Genomic DNA, 16663 nt, shown 5'->3' on the forward strand with positions numbered 1-16663 from the left:
CCGGATTCGAACCCGGGTCCCTGGCGCTGTGAGGCAACAGTGCTAACCACTATGCCACCGTGCTGCCATAAAGGACTAGATAATCTGCTTTTCGGTGGCTGGGACACGGTGAGAACGCCCTGTTCTTCAAATAGTGTCATGTAATCTTAAACGTGCACCTGAACAGGCAAATGGGACTTTGCTTTAATGTCTTATCTGAAGAACTTATGATGTTCAATTACCGGCAGCATTGTGTGTAGTTGAAGGGCATTATACATTTAGCGACAGCACTCCGACTGTACAAAGAGCTGGGTGATCGTGATTGCACAGGTTGTTGTGTTTCATATAGTCTTAATGGGAAGAGTTACAAATACAAAAAAGTTTTAGGACCAAGTTTACTTTGCAGGATTAAGCAATCAGATGATAAGCCGCACATTGCACTGGAGGAGCATTAGGATGCTGTACGCTGCTGAATTTCCAATCTCAGCATTTTGGGAACGAACTGACAGTTAGTGCCTGGGAGCTGCATACCTCCTGATGGGTGGCTCCCAGTGGCATTGGTAGAGGCCTGGGAGCAACAGGTCATCCAGCCACTTGGCGGTGGGTGGTGTGCAACCTAGATAGGTCAAAAGGGGAAAGGGAAACAGAGTAAATACGATAGCCACCACTGTATCTGGTAAGGCCGGGGAGGGGGGTGAGGTAAAGAGAAAGGTCAAGGCAATAGAGCAGTGTAGCGATTTGGGTAAAAATAAGCAGAGTGTGACAGGAAGGGACAAAGAGTTTAACGGTAGCAGTGCAGCAGAGAATAAGGTCAAAGCAGGGAATAATTGTAAAGAATTTAAATTAAAGGTTCTTTATCCGAATGCATGGGGCATTCGTAACAAGATAGACAAACTAGTGGCACAAAGAGATAAATGGGTTTGATCTCATAGCCATTACAGAGATGTGGTTGCAAGGTGACCATGGTTGGGAACTGAATGTTCCATGGTACTTGACGTTTCGAAAAGACAGGCAGAATGGAAAAGGAGCGGAGGTGATAACCCTGATAATAAAGAATGGCATAAGGACAGCAGTGAGAAAGGATCTCAGCTCAGAAGATCAGGAAGTAGAATCAGTATGGGTGGGGATAAGGAATAACAAGGGTCAAAAAACACTGGTGGGAGTAGCTAACAGAAGCTATACCGTTGGACAGAATATTAAATCAAGAAATAGTAGGAGCTTGTAACAAAGGTAATGCAATAATCATGAGGGACTTTAATCTTCACATAGACTGGAAAAATCAAATTGGCAAAGGTAGTCTGGAGGACGAGTTCATGCAATGCATTCAGGACACTTTCCTGGAACAATATGTCATGGAACCAACCAGGAAACAGGCTATTTTAGATCTTGTATTGTGTAATGAGACAGGGTTAATTAGCAATTTCATAGTGAAGGATCCTCTGGGGCAGAGTAATCATAATATGATAGAATTTCACATTAAGTGTGAGAGTGATTTGCCTAAGTCCAAAACTAGAGTCTTAAACTTAAATAAAGCCAATTACAGGAAACTTTCGATTTACCGGCACCTAAATAACCGGAAATCTCGGTTAACCGGCAAAATTCAGGAGTAGGTTCAGGTAAGTTTTATTACTTGCCTTCCTCGATCTGTTGCTGTGCAAGGGTGTGGCTGCAGCTGTTGCTAAGCTAGAGACGCTTGGAACTTGTGGCCATTGTTCTGAACCTGTTGCTAAGCGACAGGGTTTGTTGCTTTATACGGAGCTCTCAGCTCCGTATCTTTCACTATAGCTTTCGGTTATCCGGAATTTTTGATGAACTGGCACCACGTCGGTCCCGTCCGTGCCGGATAAAAAAAAGTTTCCTGTACATAGAAACTAGGAGCAGGGGTAGGCCATTCGGCCCCTCGAGCCTGCTCCGCCATGCAATGAGATCATGGCTGATCATGAAAATATTTAATGAATTGGCCTCAACTGTCTATGGTAGAGAATTCCACAGGTTCACCACTCTCTGGGAGAAGAAATTCCTCCTCATCTCAGTCCTAAATGGTTTACCCCTTATCCTTAGACTGTGACCCCTGGTTCTGGACTCCCCCACCATCGGGAACAGCCTTCCTGCATCTAGTCTGTCTAGTCCGGTTAGAATTTTATAAGTTTCAATGAGATCCCCTCTCATTCTTCTAAACTCTAGCAAATATAAGCCTAATCTCTCTTCATACGTCATTCCTGCCATCCCAGGTATGAGGGGCGAGTTGGCTAAAGTAGATTGGAAAAATAGATTAAAAGGTATGGCAGTAGATAAGCAATGGCTAGCATTTAAAGAAATATTTCAAAATTCTCAACAAAAATACATTCCACTGAGAAACAAAACCTCTATGGGAAACGTGATCCATCCGTGGCTAACTAAAGAAGTTAAGGATAACATTAGATTGATAGAAGCAGCTTATAATGTTGCAAGAATAGTAGTAAGCCTGAGGATTGGGAGAGTTTCAGAAACCAGCAAAAGATGACCAAAAAATTGATAAAAAGGGAAAAAATAGAATGAGAGAAAACTAGCAAGAAATATAAAAACAGATTATAAGAGCTTCTACATGTAAAAAGGAAGAGAGTAACAAAAGTAAACGTTGGTCCCTTAGAGGCCAAGACAGAAGAAATTATTATGGGGAATAAGGAAATGGCAGAAATGCTGTAAACAAATATTTTGTATCTGTCTTCACAGTAGAAGACACAAGAAGCATACCAAAAATGGTGGGGAACCAAGGGTCTAATGAGGGTGAGGAACTTAACGTAATTAATATAAGTAGAGAAAAAGTACTAGAGAAACTAATGGGACTAAAAGCCGACAAATCCCCTGGACCTGATGACCTACATCCTTGGGTTCTAAAAGAGGTGGCTGAAGAGATAGTGGATGCATTGGTTTTGATCTTCCAAAATTCCCTAGATTCTATAACGGTCCCAGTGGATTGGAAGGTAGCAAATATAACACCGCTATTCAAGAAATGAGGGAGAGAGAAAACAAGAGTATAGACCAGTTAGCCTGAGATCAGTCATCGGGAAAATGCTGGAATCCATTGTTAAGGAAGTGGTATCAGGGCACTTAGAAAATCATAACATGATTAGGCAGAGTCAACATTGATTTATGAAAGGGAAATCGTGTTTGACAAATGTATTATTTTTGAGGGTGTAACTAGCAGGGTAGATAAAGGGGAACCAGTGGATGTAGTATATTTGGATTTCCAAAAGGCATTTGATAAGGTGCTACATAAAAGGTTATTACACAAGATTAGGGCTCATGGGGTTGAGGGTAATATAGTACAGGTACACTGTCCCTTATCCGAAAGCCTTGGGACCAGCTGAGTTTCGGTTTTCGGATTTCAGAAGGTATTATTATAAGACTGGGAAATTTGTATTTAATATAAATTTTAAAAGTTCAGGCTACCTCTTGCGACTGTTCCGTGTCTCATTCCCCTTCCTGCTTCTCTGGAAAGCCGGATATCGGCTGACTCCTACTAAGCTGGCCCGCAAATCAGGTCGGGGGTCAGGTGGGGGGGGGGGGGGGGGGGAAGAAAAGAATATCGGACGGGCCGCGGTTCAGGTCGGGGGGGGGGGGAGAAAAGAATATCGGACAGGCCGCAGTTCGGGTCGGGGGGGGGGAGAAAAGACTGTCGGACGGGCCGCTGTATTGTTGGGTTCACTCTCCCGGTACCTCCTTCACACTGCCCGACTCGGCCTGCAATCTCCTACCCAGGAGGGAACTCAGTGACCCTCTGCCCTGCTCAGCATAAGTCGTGCACCACTCTGGTCATGTCGTGCGCACGACTTACGCTGAACGAAAAAACTTTCGGTTTTTAGAGGTTTTCGGTAGTTCGGATAAAGGATAGTCTACCTGTAGCATGGATAGAGGATTGGTTAACAGACAGAAAACAGAAAGTAGGGATAAATGGGTCTTTTTCAGGTTGGCAGGCTGTAACTAGTGGGGTGCCACAAGGATCAGTGTTGGGGCCTCAGCTATTTACAATCTATATTAATGACCTAGATGAAGGGACTGAGTGAAATGTATTCAAGTTTGCTGACGATACAAAGTTAGGTGGGACAGTAAGCTGTGAGGAGAACAGAGTCTGCAAGGGGATATAGATAGACTGAGTGAGTGGGCAGTAAGGTGGCAGATGGAGTATAATGTAGGGAAATGTGAGGTTATTCACTTTGGTAGGAAGAATAGAAAAACAGAATATTTTTTAAATGGTGAGAAACTTTTAAATGTTGGTGTTCAGAGATTTGGGTGTCCTCGTGCAAGAAACACAGAAAGCTAGCACAAAAGCAAAATACTGCGGATACTGGAAATCTGAAATAAAAACAGAAAATGCTGGAAAATACTCAGCAGGTCAGGCAGCATCTGTGGAGAGAGAAACAGAGTTCATGTTTCAGGTCATCGACCCTTCGTCAGAACTGGAAAAAGCTGGAGATGGAACAGGTTTTTAAGCAAGTGTAGGGGCAGGGAAAGGGGGGAGGGGAGGAAAGAACAAAAGGGAAGGTCTGTGATAGGATGGAAGGCAGGAGAGATTAAGAGATGGTGTAAGGCAAAAGGAGATGGTAATGGGACAAGTTAAGAAACAAAGGATGGCTCTAGATGAAGTGTAAATTGCGCTGGCAGAATGATCGACAGCTGTCATGTGGGAGAGAGAGAAAAAAATAAATGGAAAAAAAATAGGGGCAGAGCTTATGGTCTGAAATTGTTGAACACTCGAGTCCAGAGGCTGTAAAGTGCCTCATTGAACGATGAGGTGCTGTTCCTCGAGCTTACATTGAGCTTCGCTAGAACAGTGTAAGAGGCCGAGGATGGTGAGGTCCGAGTGGGAGTGGAGCGAAGAATTAAAGTGACAGGTGACCGGAAGCTCGGGGTCACCCTTACGGACTGAACGGAGGTGTTCTGCAAAGCGGTCACCCAATCTGCGTTTGGTCTCCCCGATGTAGAGGAGACCGCATCATGAGCAGCGAATACAGTATACTAAATTGCAAGAAGTACAAGTAAATCGCTATTTCACCTGGCAGGGGTGTTTGGGGCCCTGGACAGTGGGAAGGGTGGAAGTAAAAGGGCAGGTGTTGCATCTCCTGCGCTTGCACGGGAAGGTGCCGGGTGAAGGGGAAGGGGTGATAGAGGAGTGGACTAGGGTGTCGCGGAGGGAGCAGTCCCTTCGGAATGCTGAAAGGGGAGGCAAGGGGAAGAAGTGTTTGGTGGTGCGATCACGCTGGAGGTGGCGGAAATAGCAGAGGATGATCCGTTGAATGTGGAGGCTGGTGGGGTGAAAGGGGAGGACAAGGGGAACCCCCTATCGTGGCTCCAGGGAGGGAGGGCGGGCAGAAGTGCAGGAAATAGAACGGACACGGTCAAGGGCCGCGTCAACCACAATAGAGGGGAATCCTCGGTTGAGGAAAAAGGAAGACATGTTGGAAGCACTAGTATGGAAGGTTGCATCGTCAGAGCAGACGCGGCAGAGACGGAGAAACTGGGAGAATGGAATAGAATCTTTACAGGAAGCGGGGTGGGAGGAACTGTAGTCCAGGTAGCTGTGGGAGTCAGTGGGCCTGTAGTGAATGTTTGTCAATAGCCTATCCCCAGAGAAGTCGAGGAAGGGAAGGGAAGAGTCGGAGATGGATCATGTGAAGGTGAGGGAAGGGTGGAAATTGGAAGCAAAGTGAATTAAATTGTCTAGTTCAGGGCGAGAGCAGGAAACGGCACTGATACGGTCATCAATGTACCGTAAAAAGAGGTGAGGGAGGGGACCTGAGTAGGACTGGAACAAAGAGTGTTCCACATATCCCACGAAAAGGCAGGCATAGCTGGGACACATGCGGGTTCCCATGGCAACACCTTTAATTTGGAGGAAGCGAGTGGAGTCAAAGGAGAAGTTGTTCAATGTGAGAACAAGTTCAGCCAGGCGGAGGAGGGTGGTGGTGCTGGACGGAGACTGGTTGGGCCTCTGTTCATTTGAAGAAGGGGAGCACCCTCAGGTCATCCTGGTGGGGGATAGAGGTGTAGAGGGATTGGACTTCCATAGTGAAAAGGAGACGGTTGGGGCCAGGAAACTGGAAACTGTTAAAGTGGCGGAGGGCGTTGGAAGAGTCGCGGATGTAGGTAGGAAGAGACTGGACAAAGGGAGGAAAAAATAGAGTTGAGATAGGAAGAGATAAGTTCCATGGGGCAAGAACAGGCTGAAACGATGGGTCTACCAGGGCAGTCCTGTTTGTGGATCTTGGGGAGGAGGTAGAAGCGGGCTGTGCGGGGTTGGGGAACTATGAGGTTGGCGGCCGTGGAGGGAAGATCTCCAGAGGAGAGGTGGTCAGTGACGGTCTTGGAAACGGTGGCTTGATGTTCGGTAGTGGGGTCATGGTCCAGGCGGAGGTAGGAGGAGGTGTCGGAGAGTTGACGTTCAGCCTCCACTGGGTAGAGGTCGGTTTGCCAAACAACAACAGCACCACCCTTGTCAGCAGGTTTAATGGCAATGTTCGGGTTGGATCCGAGAGAGTGGAGTGCTGCAAGTCCCACTACCATCTCCTTTTGCCTTGCACCATTCTCTTAATCTTTCCTACCTTCCATCCTATCACAGACCTTCCCTTTTGTTCTTTCCTCCCCTCCCCCCTTTCCCTGCCCCTACACCTGCTTAAAGACCTGTTCCATCTCTAGCTTTTTCCAGTTCTGACGAAGGGTCACCGACCTGAAACGTTAACTCTGTTTCTCTCCACTGATGCTGCCTGACCTGCTGAGTATTTCCAGAAAGTTAACATGCAGGTACAGCAAGCAATAAGGAAAGCAAATGTCATGTTGGCCTTTATTGCAAAGGGGTTGGAGTATGAGTAAGGAAGTCTTGCTACAATTGTACAGGGCCTCGGTGAGACCACACCTGGAGTACTGTGCACAGTTTTGGTCTCCTTATATAAGGAAGGATATACTTGCTTTGGCAGGGGTGCAACAAAGGTTCACCAGATTGATTCCTGGGATGAGCGGGCTGTCCTATGAGGAGAGATTGTGTAGAATGGGCCTATACTCTCTGGAGTTTAGAAGAATGAGAGGTGATCTCATTGAAACATACAAGATTCTGAAGGGGATTGACAGGGTAGATGCGGAGAGGTTGCTTCCCCTGGCTGGAGTGTCTAGAACTAGGGGGCATAGTCTCAGGATAAGGGGTAAGATTGAGATGAGGAGGAATTTCTTCACTCAGAGGGTTGTGAATCTTTGGCATTCTCTGCCCCAGAGGGCTGTGAATGCCGAGTCTGAGTACATTCAAGGCTGAGATCAATAGATTTTTGGACTCTAGGGGAATCAAGGGATATGGAGATCGGGCGGGAAAGGGGAGTTGAGGTGGATGATCAGCCATGATCTTATTGAATGGTGGAGCAGGCTCGAGGAGCCGTATGGCCTACTCCTGCTCCTATTTCTTGTGTTCTTAGGGCATGAGCTTCATCATCGGAATGCTCACCAAAAATTAAAACACGGCACATATCCTATAATCAGACCTTCTAGAACAACAAGACCAGCTTCCACAGCAATCAAATTCTGCAGCATGAGAATATAGGAACACAGGAATGTAGGGGACCAGAAAAGGCCACTACAATGCCAGTCACAGTGTCCAAGAAATATCATCACACTATTTTTTTAAACAGCTATTTATCCAACAATCTCTTGAATTTGCCAATACAATCCGCCCCAACTGCATTCCTCGGCAGTCCGTTCCACACATGCAAATCCTCTGCGTAAGGTAGTTGAATCTAAACTGCCTTTTCACCTTCCCTCTTGTTTGAGAGTCAGTGACGATGCAAAATCTATAAGATACTTATCTCAGCTATGCATTTCTGGATCTTCAACACCTCAATAAGATCACCTGAGCTTTCATTTCTCCACTGTAAACATTACCGGCCTCTGCAACTTCTCCTCACACTCAGGTACCTAATTTAAGGATACGGTAGCATAGTGGTTATGTTACTGGACTAGTAATCCAGAAGCCTGGACTAATGATCCAGAGATTCAAATCCCACAACAGCTGTGGAATTTAAATTCAGTTCATTAAATAAATCTGGAATACAAAGCTAGTACCAGTAATGGTGACCCTGAAACTACCGGATTGTTATAAAAAAAAACATCTAATGTCCTTTACCTGGTCTGGCCTATATGTGACTCCAGACCACAGCAATGTGGTTGACTCTTAACTGCCCTCTGAAATGGCCAAACAAGCCACTCAGTTGTAGCAAACCGCTACGGAAAACAATGATAAGAATAAAACCGGACTGACCACCCGGCATCGACCTCGACAATGGCTTCGGACACGACAAAGGCACACCCAGCCCAGTTGACGCTGCAAAGTCCTCCCCACTAACATCTGGGGACTTGTGCCAAAATTGGGAGAGCTGTCCGACAGACTCGTCAAGCAACAGCCCGACAGTCATACTCACAAAATCAGCCAACGTCCCAGACTCCTCCATCATCAACCCTGATTATGTCTGGCAGGACAGACCCACCAGAGGAGGCGGCACAGGGGTATACAGTTGGGAGGAGTCCTCAACATTGACTCTAGACCCCATGAAGTCTCATGGCTTCCAGGTCAAGTATGGGCAAGGAAACCGTCTGCTGATTACCACTTACCGCCCTCCCTCAGCTGATGAATCAGTACTCCTCCATGTTGAACACCACTTGGAAGAAGCACTGAGAGTAGCAAGGGCACAGAATGTACTCTGGGTGGGGGACTTCAATGTCCATCACCAAGTGTGGCTCGGTAGCACCACTACTGACCGAGCTGGCCGAGTCCTGAAGGACATAGCTGCCAGACTGGACCTGCAGCAGAAGGGGGGGAAAAAACCTACTTGACCTCATCCTCACCAATCTACTTGTCACAGATGCATCTGTCCATGACAGTATTGGTAGCAGTGAACACCGCACAGTCCTTGTGGAGACGAAGTCACGTCTTCACACTGAGGACACCCTCCATCGTGTTGTGTGGCACCACCATCGTGCTAAATGGGATAGATTCAGAACAGATCTAGCAGCTCAAAACTGGGCATCCATGAGGTGCTGTGGGCCATCAGCAGCAGTTGAATTTATTCCACCACATCATGGCCCAGCATATCCCTCACTGTACCATTACCATCAAGCCAGGGGACCAACCCTGGTTCAATAAGGAGTGTAGAAGAGCATGCCAGGAGCAGCAACAGGTATACCTAAAAAATGAGGTGCCAACCTGGGGAAGCTGCAACACAGGACTACATGCATGCTAAACAGCAGAAGCAGCATGCTATAGACAGAGCCGAGCGATCCTACAAACAACGGATCAGATCAAAGCTCTGCAGACCTGCCACATCCAGTCGTGAAGGGTGATGGACAATTAAACAACTAACAGGAGGAGGAGGCTCTAGAAACATCCCCATTCTCAATGATGGCGGAGCCCAGCATGTGAGTGCAAAAGACAAGGCTGAAGCATTTGCCAGAAGTGCCGAGTGGATGATCCATCTTGGCCTCCTCCTGAGGTCCCCACCATCACAAAATCCAGTCTTCAGTCAACTCCATTCAGTCCACATATCATCAAGAAATGGCTGAGTGCACTGGATAAAGCAAAGGCTGTGGACCCCGACAACATCCCGGCTGTCATGCTGAAGACTTGTGCTCCAGAACTAGCTGCGCCTCTAGCCAAGCTGTTCCAGCACAGCTACAACACTGGCATCTACCTGACAATGTGGAAAACTGCCCACGTATGTCCTGTCAACAAAAAGCAGGACAAATTGAATCCAGCCAATTACCACCCCATCAGTCTACTCTCAATCATCAGCAAGGTGGTGGAAGGCGTCATCGACAGTGCTATCAAGCAGTACTTACTCACCAATAAGCTGTTCACTGATGTTCAGTTTGGGTTCCGGCAGGACCACTCGGCTCCAACCTCATTACAGCCTTGGTACAAACATGGACAAAAGAGCTGAATTCCAGAGGTGAGGTGAGGGTGACTGCCCTTGACATCAAGGCAGCATTTGACAGAGTGTGGCATCAAGGAGCCCTAGTAAAATTTAAGTCAATGGGAATCGGGGGAAAACTCTCCACTGGCTGGAGTCATACCTAGCACAAAGGAAGATGGTTGTGGTGGTTGAAGGCCAAACATCAAAGCCCCAGGACATCGCTGCAGGAGTTCCTCAGGGCAGTGTCCTAGGCCTAACCATCTTCAGATGCTTCATCAATGACCTACCTTCCATCTTAGGGTCAGAAGTGGGGAAGTTCATTGATGATTGCACAGTGTTCAGTTCCATTCGCAACTCCTCAGATAATGAAGCAGTCCATGCCCGCATGCAGCGAGACCTGGACAACATTCAGGCTTGGGCTGATACGTGGCAAGTAACATTCATACCACAGAAGTGCGAGGCAATGGCTATCTCCAATAAGAGAGAGTCTAACCACTGCCCCATGACATTCAACAGCATTACCATCGCCGAATCCCCCACCATGAACATCCTGGGGTCACCATTGACCAGAAACTTAACTGGACCAGCTACATAAATTCTAAGGCTACAAGAACAGGTCAGAGGCTGGGTATTCTGCAGCGAGTGACTCACCTCCTGACTCCCCAAATCCTTTCCACCATCTACAAGGCACAAGTCAGGAGTGTGATGGAATACTCTCCAATTGCCTGGATGAGTGCAGCTCCAGCAACACTCAAGAAACTCACCCCATCCACCACTTTAAACATTCACTCCCACCACCACTGGCGCACCGTGGCTGCAGTGTGTACCATCTACAAGATGCACTGCAGCAACTCGCCAAGGCTTCTTCGACAGCACCTCCCAAACCCACAACCTCTACCACCTAGCAGAACAAGGGCAGCAGGCGCATGGGAACACCGCCACCTCCAAGTTCCCCTCCAAGTCACACACCATCCTCACTTGGAAATATATTGTCGATCCTTCATCGTCGCTGGGTCAAAATCCTGGAACTCCCTCCCGAACAGCACTTTGGGAGTACCTTCACCACACGGACTGCAGCGGTTCAAGGCGGCGGCACACCACCACCTTCGAGGGCAATTAGGGATGGGCAATAAATGCCGGCCTTGCCAGCAACGCACACATCCTAGGAACTAATTTTAAAAAAGTTGCCCTTCATTGCACCACTTCCAGTGCCTGAATGTGGCTCTCATAATATGGCAAACAGAACTGTACACAGTACTACATAGAGTACTGGACGAGTGCTCTGTACAAACTAAGATTCACTGCCTGAGATTTGTGTTCTATTGCTCTGGCTATAGTCCAAGATCTTATTTAGTCCCTTTACCATTTCCACGTCAGTTGACTTTCGTGATTTAGCCACCAGAAATGTCAAATCGTGTCCTGTAGAATAATATAATTTAGCTTGTATTGCTTACTTTTAATTATCTTTTCCTATTTTCATGACTTGGCCTTCTCCACATTAAACGGCGTTTACCACTCGTCAGTTCAGCTCCTCTATCCATTCAGGTCCTTCTGTATTTGTTCAGCTTGTGCCTGGTTGTTTGCAGTGCCTCCCAGTTTGGTATAAAGTGGAAACTTGGAGAATTTTGTTTCTGTTCCCTCTTCCAAGTAAACATCCGGAGCGCTGCTCCTTCACCTGACGAAGGAGCAGCGCTCCGAAAGCTTGTGATTTCAAATAAAACTGTTGGACTACAACCTGGTGTTGTGTGACTTCTTACATTTGTCCACCCCAGTCCAACACCGGCATCTCCACACCAAGTAAACATCAACAGGCAAGACTGATCCACAAGTCACCTCACTGGTTACCTCCTCCAAATCTATCCAGCTCCACATATAACCACCCTTTGCTTCCTCTGCTTCAGGTCATTTTTGATCCATTCTTCTTCTTCTTAGGCAGTCCCTCGGAACCGAGGATGACTTGCTTCCACACTAAAAATGAGCTCGCAGGCGACTGATGAGTCCAATGCGGGACCTACAGTCTGTCACAGGTGGGGCAGACGGTGGTTGAAGGAGCGGGTGGGTGGGGTGCTTGGGTTGACGTGCTTCCGCTGTTTGCACTTGGCTTCTGCTTGCTCCCGGCGAAGAGACTCTTCCCGGATGCTTCTCCTCCACTTTGTGCGGTCTTGGGCCAGGGATTCCTAGGTGTCGGTGGGGATGTTGCACTTTTTCAAGGAGGCTTTGAGGGTGTCCTTGAAGCGTTTCCTCTGCCCACCTGGGACTCTCTTGCTGTGTCGGAGCTCCGAGTAGAGCGCATTCCAGAACCACTCAATCTATGCCATGCCTTCCAACCTTGTGGACCAATGTCCGACATGACATTGATCAGAAAATACGGGTCAGAGGCTTCCTGCGTGCGGAGGCCTACGATCTGGAAAAAAAATCTACGCCCTTATCTGAGGGCTCCAGAGGTCCGGCCACTTCCGTTCCTGGGCCTCTCCATGACAAAATGCGCAGGGCCCACGTATCCCAGGGGCACATGCGGTTCACAAGCATCCCTGGGATCACGTGGGCCAAGGGGAACCAATGGAAGAAGAGAATCTCCCTTCATACTTTTGACAGCTTAGACTTGTCAAATATATGAATGGAGATCACTCCAAAAACACATCAAAACATTAAATAATTTTTTTTTTTTTTTTTAAATCACATTTTTAAAATTAGTTAAAATTACATTAAATTAAATATTTTAAACAAAAAATTAATTTTTTGGAAAAAAAATGAAAGTTTTTTTTACAGGGCTAAAAATAAACTTACCTTTTTTTTAAAAAGTATTTTTAAATTATAAATGAGTGGAATTTTTTTTTTTTTTTTTTTTTTAAACTCTTATGCTGGTAAAAGCAGGCCTTACACAAGCTTTTACCAGGCGTAAGATTTTTAAATGATTTCAGTGGGCGGAGGTTCTGCAGAAAGCGGAACTCTCCCCCCCGCAGAGGCCCTTCTCCAGGGCAGGCGTCCGATCTGTCAAGAGGATTCTTGACAGATCGAAGTGACGATGTTGAGTGCACGTGCTTGTGTTAAACACTTTGATGAAATCTAAAGAAGTAACATTCTGAATTTCTGCTTTCTACAAAGTTTGTTATCTCCTTGAAAGGCACAATCAAATTTCTTGGACTTGGATTTCAGGGTTTGGACTTTGCTAAATTTCAGATTACTAAGTTCTTTTAAAGAACTCCAAGAAGTTCAAGCTTGATCTTCCCCTCAGAGCCACGCTGGCTCCCTCCTAGAGTTCTACAGTATATTTCTCCAGGTGATTCATTGTTCATTCCTTCAGGTAGCCCTCCAGTACTTTCCCTACAATGCAATTCTCTGGGTCATCTCCTTAACCCCTTTCTGTAGGTGGTGTCACGTTTCCTTTTCTCTAATCCTCAGACACAGTCTCCCTTTCTAAGGATTCACTAAAGATACTCACCGGAGCCTGTCCAACTTCATTAGTGATCTCCATGAAGACCCTAGCATGCAATCTATCTAGAGTATGTGACAAATTTGTCCAGGGGTTTGAGGACAACTCAAATCTCAATACGTTAAATATTTTTAAAATAATGCATAAATTTACGCTGAACCAGCACTTTTTGTTTAGAAAAATTGTGCATTTTGAACGGTTTAATAGCCGTTAGCCGTGCCTAGCCCAGCCCTAGTCCCGAGTAATCGCAGCCTCTCAACATCGAGCTGTCTCACCTGACAACCATCCAGCGACAGTTAACTGTTAAGTAGGTAACCAGAAACCAGTAGACCAATACCTCGCGTTCCGAATCTGAACAGTACCAGTTATCAATCTTCTAATCCTTATTGATTTGCAGCTGTTTAATCCCAGTGTATTTCACACACCTTCCACACTCAACATAAGCGACTCGGTAACTGGGCAAGCTTTTCTCCCCACTGACTCTCAATGGGCACAGTGCTTCTGCAAAAACCGATTGATTAAAGATCAGGGATCAATGTGGCAACATAATCTCCATGCATTTCCCACCTTGTACACTGCAGATGCAGGTGAGATGTGCAAGCTATGAAATAATTGGGGACTGAGCAGCTGCATACTAATGATGATTTAAAAAATTGGTGTTAGCACAGGTATTGGTTCCAATGGTTACCGTGTCGGCTGTGGGCTCAGTTGGTAGCACTCTCACCTCTGACTCAGTTGGTAGGTTCAAGTCCCACTCCAGAGACTTGAGCACAAAAATCGAAGCCAACATTCCGGCGCAGTGCTGAGGGAGCAGGGGGAGTTATCCCCGGTGTGCTGGCCAATATTTATCCCTCAATCAACTAAAACAGATTATCTGGTCATTATCACATTACTGTTTGTGGGAGCTTGCTGTGTGCAAACTGGCTGCCGCGTTTCCTACATTACAACAGTGACTACACTTCAAAAAGCACTTCATTGACTGTAAAGTGCTTTGGGTCGTCCTGGGGTCATGAAAGGTGCTACATAAATGCAAGTCTTTCTTTCTTTAGTAGAGAAAATTGTTTGGAGGAAGAAAACAAGGAGGGAAAATGGCATGGGAGAAATTCCACAGTTGTGGACCATTAGGGGCCCTGCTTAGAATGACCAAACTATTTACCTCATTGACTTGTAAATGAACATTCATTTTTCAATAAATACCTCTTTAGCAAGAGAGTGTCAAGTGGACTTCCAAAATTAAGATGTTTAAATTGGCATCAAACTTTCTATCTTTTTCTTAAAACATACATATATTTCTCTCCCTACGTTTTTCCCCCTCCACTATATTCGCCCAACATCCTATTGTAGGAATGGTCAAATTCCTATCTAGAGATTGAGTTCGACGCAGGCAATCAATCAAAAAGGTTTTTAATGTCAAACTAACGAGTTTAAACAGATTGATGCAAGAGAACTATGAATACAGGTCTTAACAGGTCGGAGGCTCCACGAGGACTGCCTGGGCGGTCCCGTGGATGGCGTCATGACATTTTTCCTGCGTTTGGGTGATCACGTGATTAGCGGCATGACTTCATCGCGTTTGCCTGCGCTCTTAAAGGGGCCGCGCACTGTACATGCAAACAGTATATACAATGGTACAGATTTAGTCTGTAGCTAACACATCGTTAAAGGGAATTATGTACAGTTGTTCAGAGTCCCTCAGTGGCTCTGCCACACTATTTCAATTTACAGCCATGAGTGCAGAAGTAACCCACCAGCAGTCCATCCTTCTGAACCAATCTGTAGATTGTTCGAGAGCAACTCCTTGTTCACTTGTCCTAAAATTCTCCTTCCTTTAGCTCAATTGCCACTGGTCACATCCCACACAGCTTAATATTTCACACCACTGGCTCTACTTGTTTCCTGTTGATCAACCCATTCATCTCACACCACTCTACCCACCCACTTCAGCATTTGCTAGACTCCCAGATTCACCTCGAGTTGCTGGTGTAAGACCAGTGAGTTAACAGCTAGCTCTCATTTGGATGCAGTCAGCGATAATCATGGCACATCACAAACAAGAGACAATTAGAGAATCAAATCAAATGAAAACCCAGCATCTTACCAATGTTGTACCTCCAAAAATCCTTCAGCCCATTTTGCCTTCGACCACCGTAAAGATACATGTATCCCTCATAGATACAACAGCCATGTTTATATCGTTCCACCGGTGCTGCTTCGGACTGGGAGAGCTGCCTCCACACAGGTTGGCCAAATCCTTTATACATAACGTTCCTGTCACAACCAGATTATATCTCAAATAAATGGCAGATAATGAACAGCCATGTTGCTTTCGCACAGAATGCAGCTCTCGTATGTCAGCTGAAACCCTCTGGATGAAGGCCACAGAATGATCTAGAAATAAAAGCAGAAATTTTATCATTAATTTTTTAGTACTGGGTTGTATAACACAAGTTGAAATAATTTACAAACTTCAATGTGAATGTGTTAAAATATTCAAGAGCAAACTCAAGAGAGGTGATGGATACCTTTGGTTCCATTTTGAAAACTTAAGCTATATCCTACAGATTGCTCTGCCTCTCCACACCCACCTGCCTCAGTGCTCTCCAGCAGCACTCACCTCCGTTACTCTTACTAGATGGATCAGCCGAATCTCCGCAAATAATCTGCCAGTTTTAGGCCTTTCACACCTTCCCGTGACTCTAGTAGGCGGAGCTGCTGCAAACCCCCGAAAAATGGCTAAAATGTCTGCCACCGCCCCCCCCCAGGCTACAGAGGAGAGTCCTAAAGGTAGCACGCGCTCACCTCCCGTGTCCCTGTTGGTAATCTCCACAGAATCAATCACAGCGGAGCTGGCAACTTTAAAGAGTGACGTTTGGAAACACTTCTACACGCAAAGGGTGGTAGCAGTTTGGAACTCTCCTGCAAACAGCAGTTGATGCTAAGTCAATTGTTAACTTTAAATCTAATATTGATAAGATTTTTGTTAACCAAAGCAATTAAGGGATATGGGCCAAAGGCAGGCATATGGAGTTAGGTCACAGATCAGCCATGATCTCATTGAATGGCGGAATAGGCTCGAGAGGCTAAGTGGCCTACTCCTGTTGCTATGTTTAAGGCCAACAGAGAAGAATACTTCTAATCCGAAACAGTCAGGACTGACACACCATGCGCAGTAAGCAATTTAACTCTCAGAGCATGATGCCTGGGATACTGATGATGCTGGTAGAAAATGGACAATAGGGTGAACAGCCATTTGTGCTTCAACTCAGAAGGAAAAGCTGCTATTTTTTTTCTTAAAAGCAGCATCGGAGGTTAAAATGAGCAATGG

The 16663-nt window shown here is 46.1% G+C and overlaps 1 protein-coding gene across 1 annotated transcript in view; it reads right to left on the bottom strand.

The window, feature by feature from the left end:
- klhdc3l (kelch domain containing 3-like) overlaps window positions 1-16663 on the bottom strand; it is a 64880-nt gene that overhangs the window by 38858 nt on the left and 9359 nt on the right. The window contains exon 2 of the mRNA XM_085986878.1: window positions 15437-15726. Within this exon, the coding sequence (XP_085843004.1) occupies window positions 15437-15599 (163 nt within the window). The 5' untranslated portion in view covers window positions 15600-15726. The remainder of the gene's footprint in view (window positions 1-15436; window positions 15727-16663) is intronic.

This window comes from Somniosus microcephalus, chromosome 4 (assembly GCF_052327205.1).
Source record: "Somniosus microcephalus isolate GS21.2 chromosome 4, FLI_Smic_1.0, whole genome shotgun sequence".
In the NCBI taxonomy this organism is placed as follows: domain Eukaryota; kingdom Metazoa; phylum Chordata; class Chondrichthyes; order Squaliformes; family Somniosidae; genus Somniosus; species Somniosus microcephalus.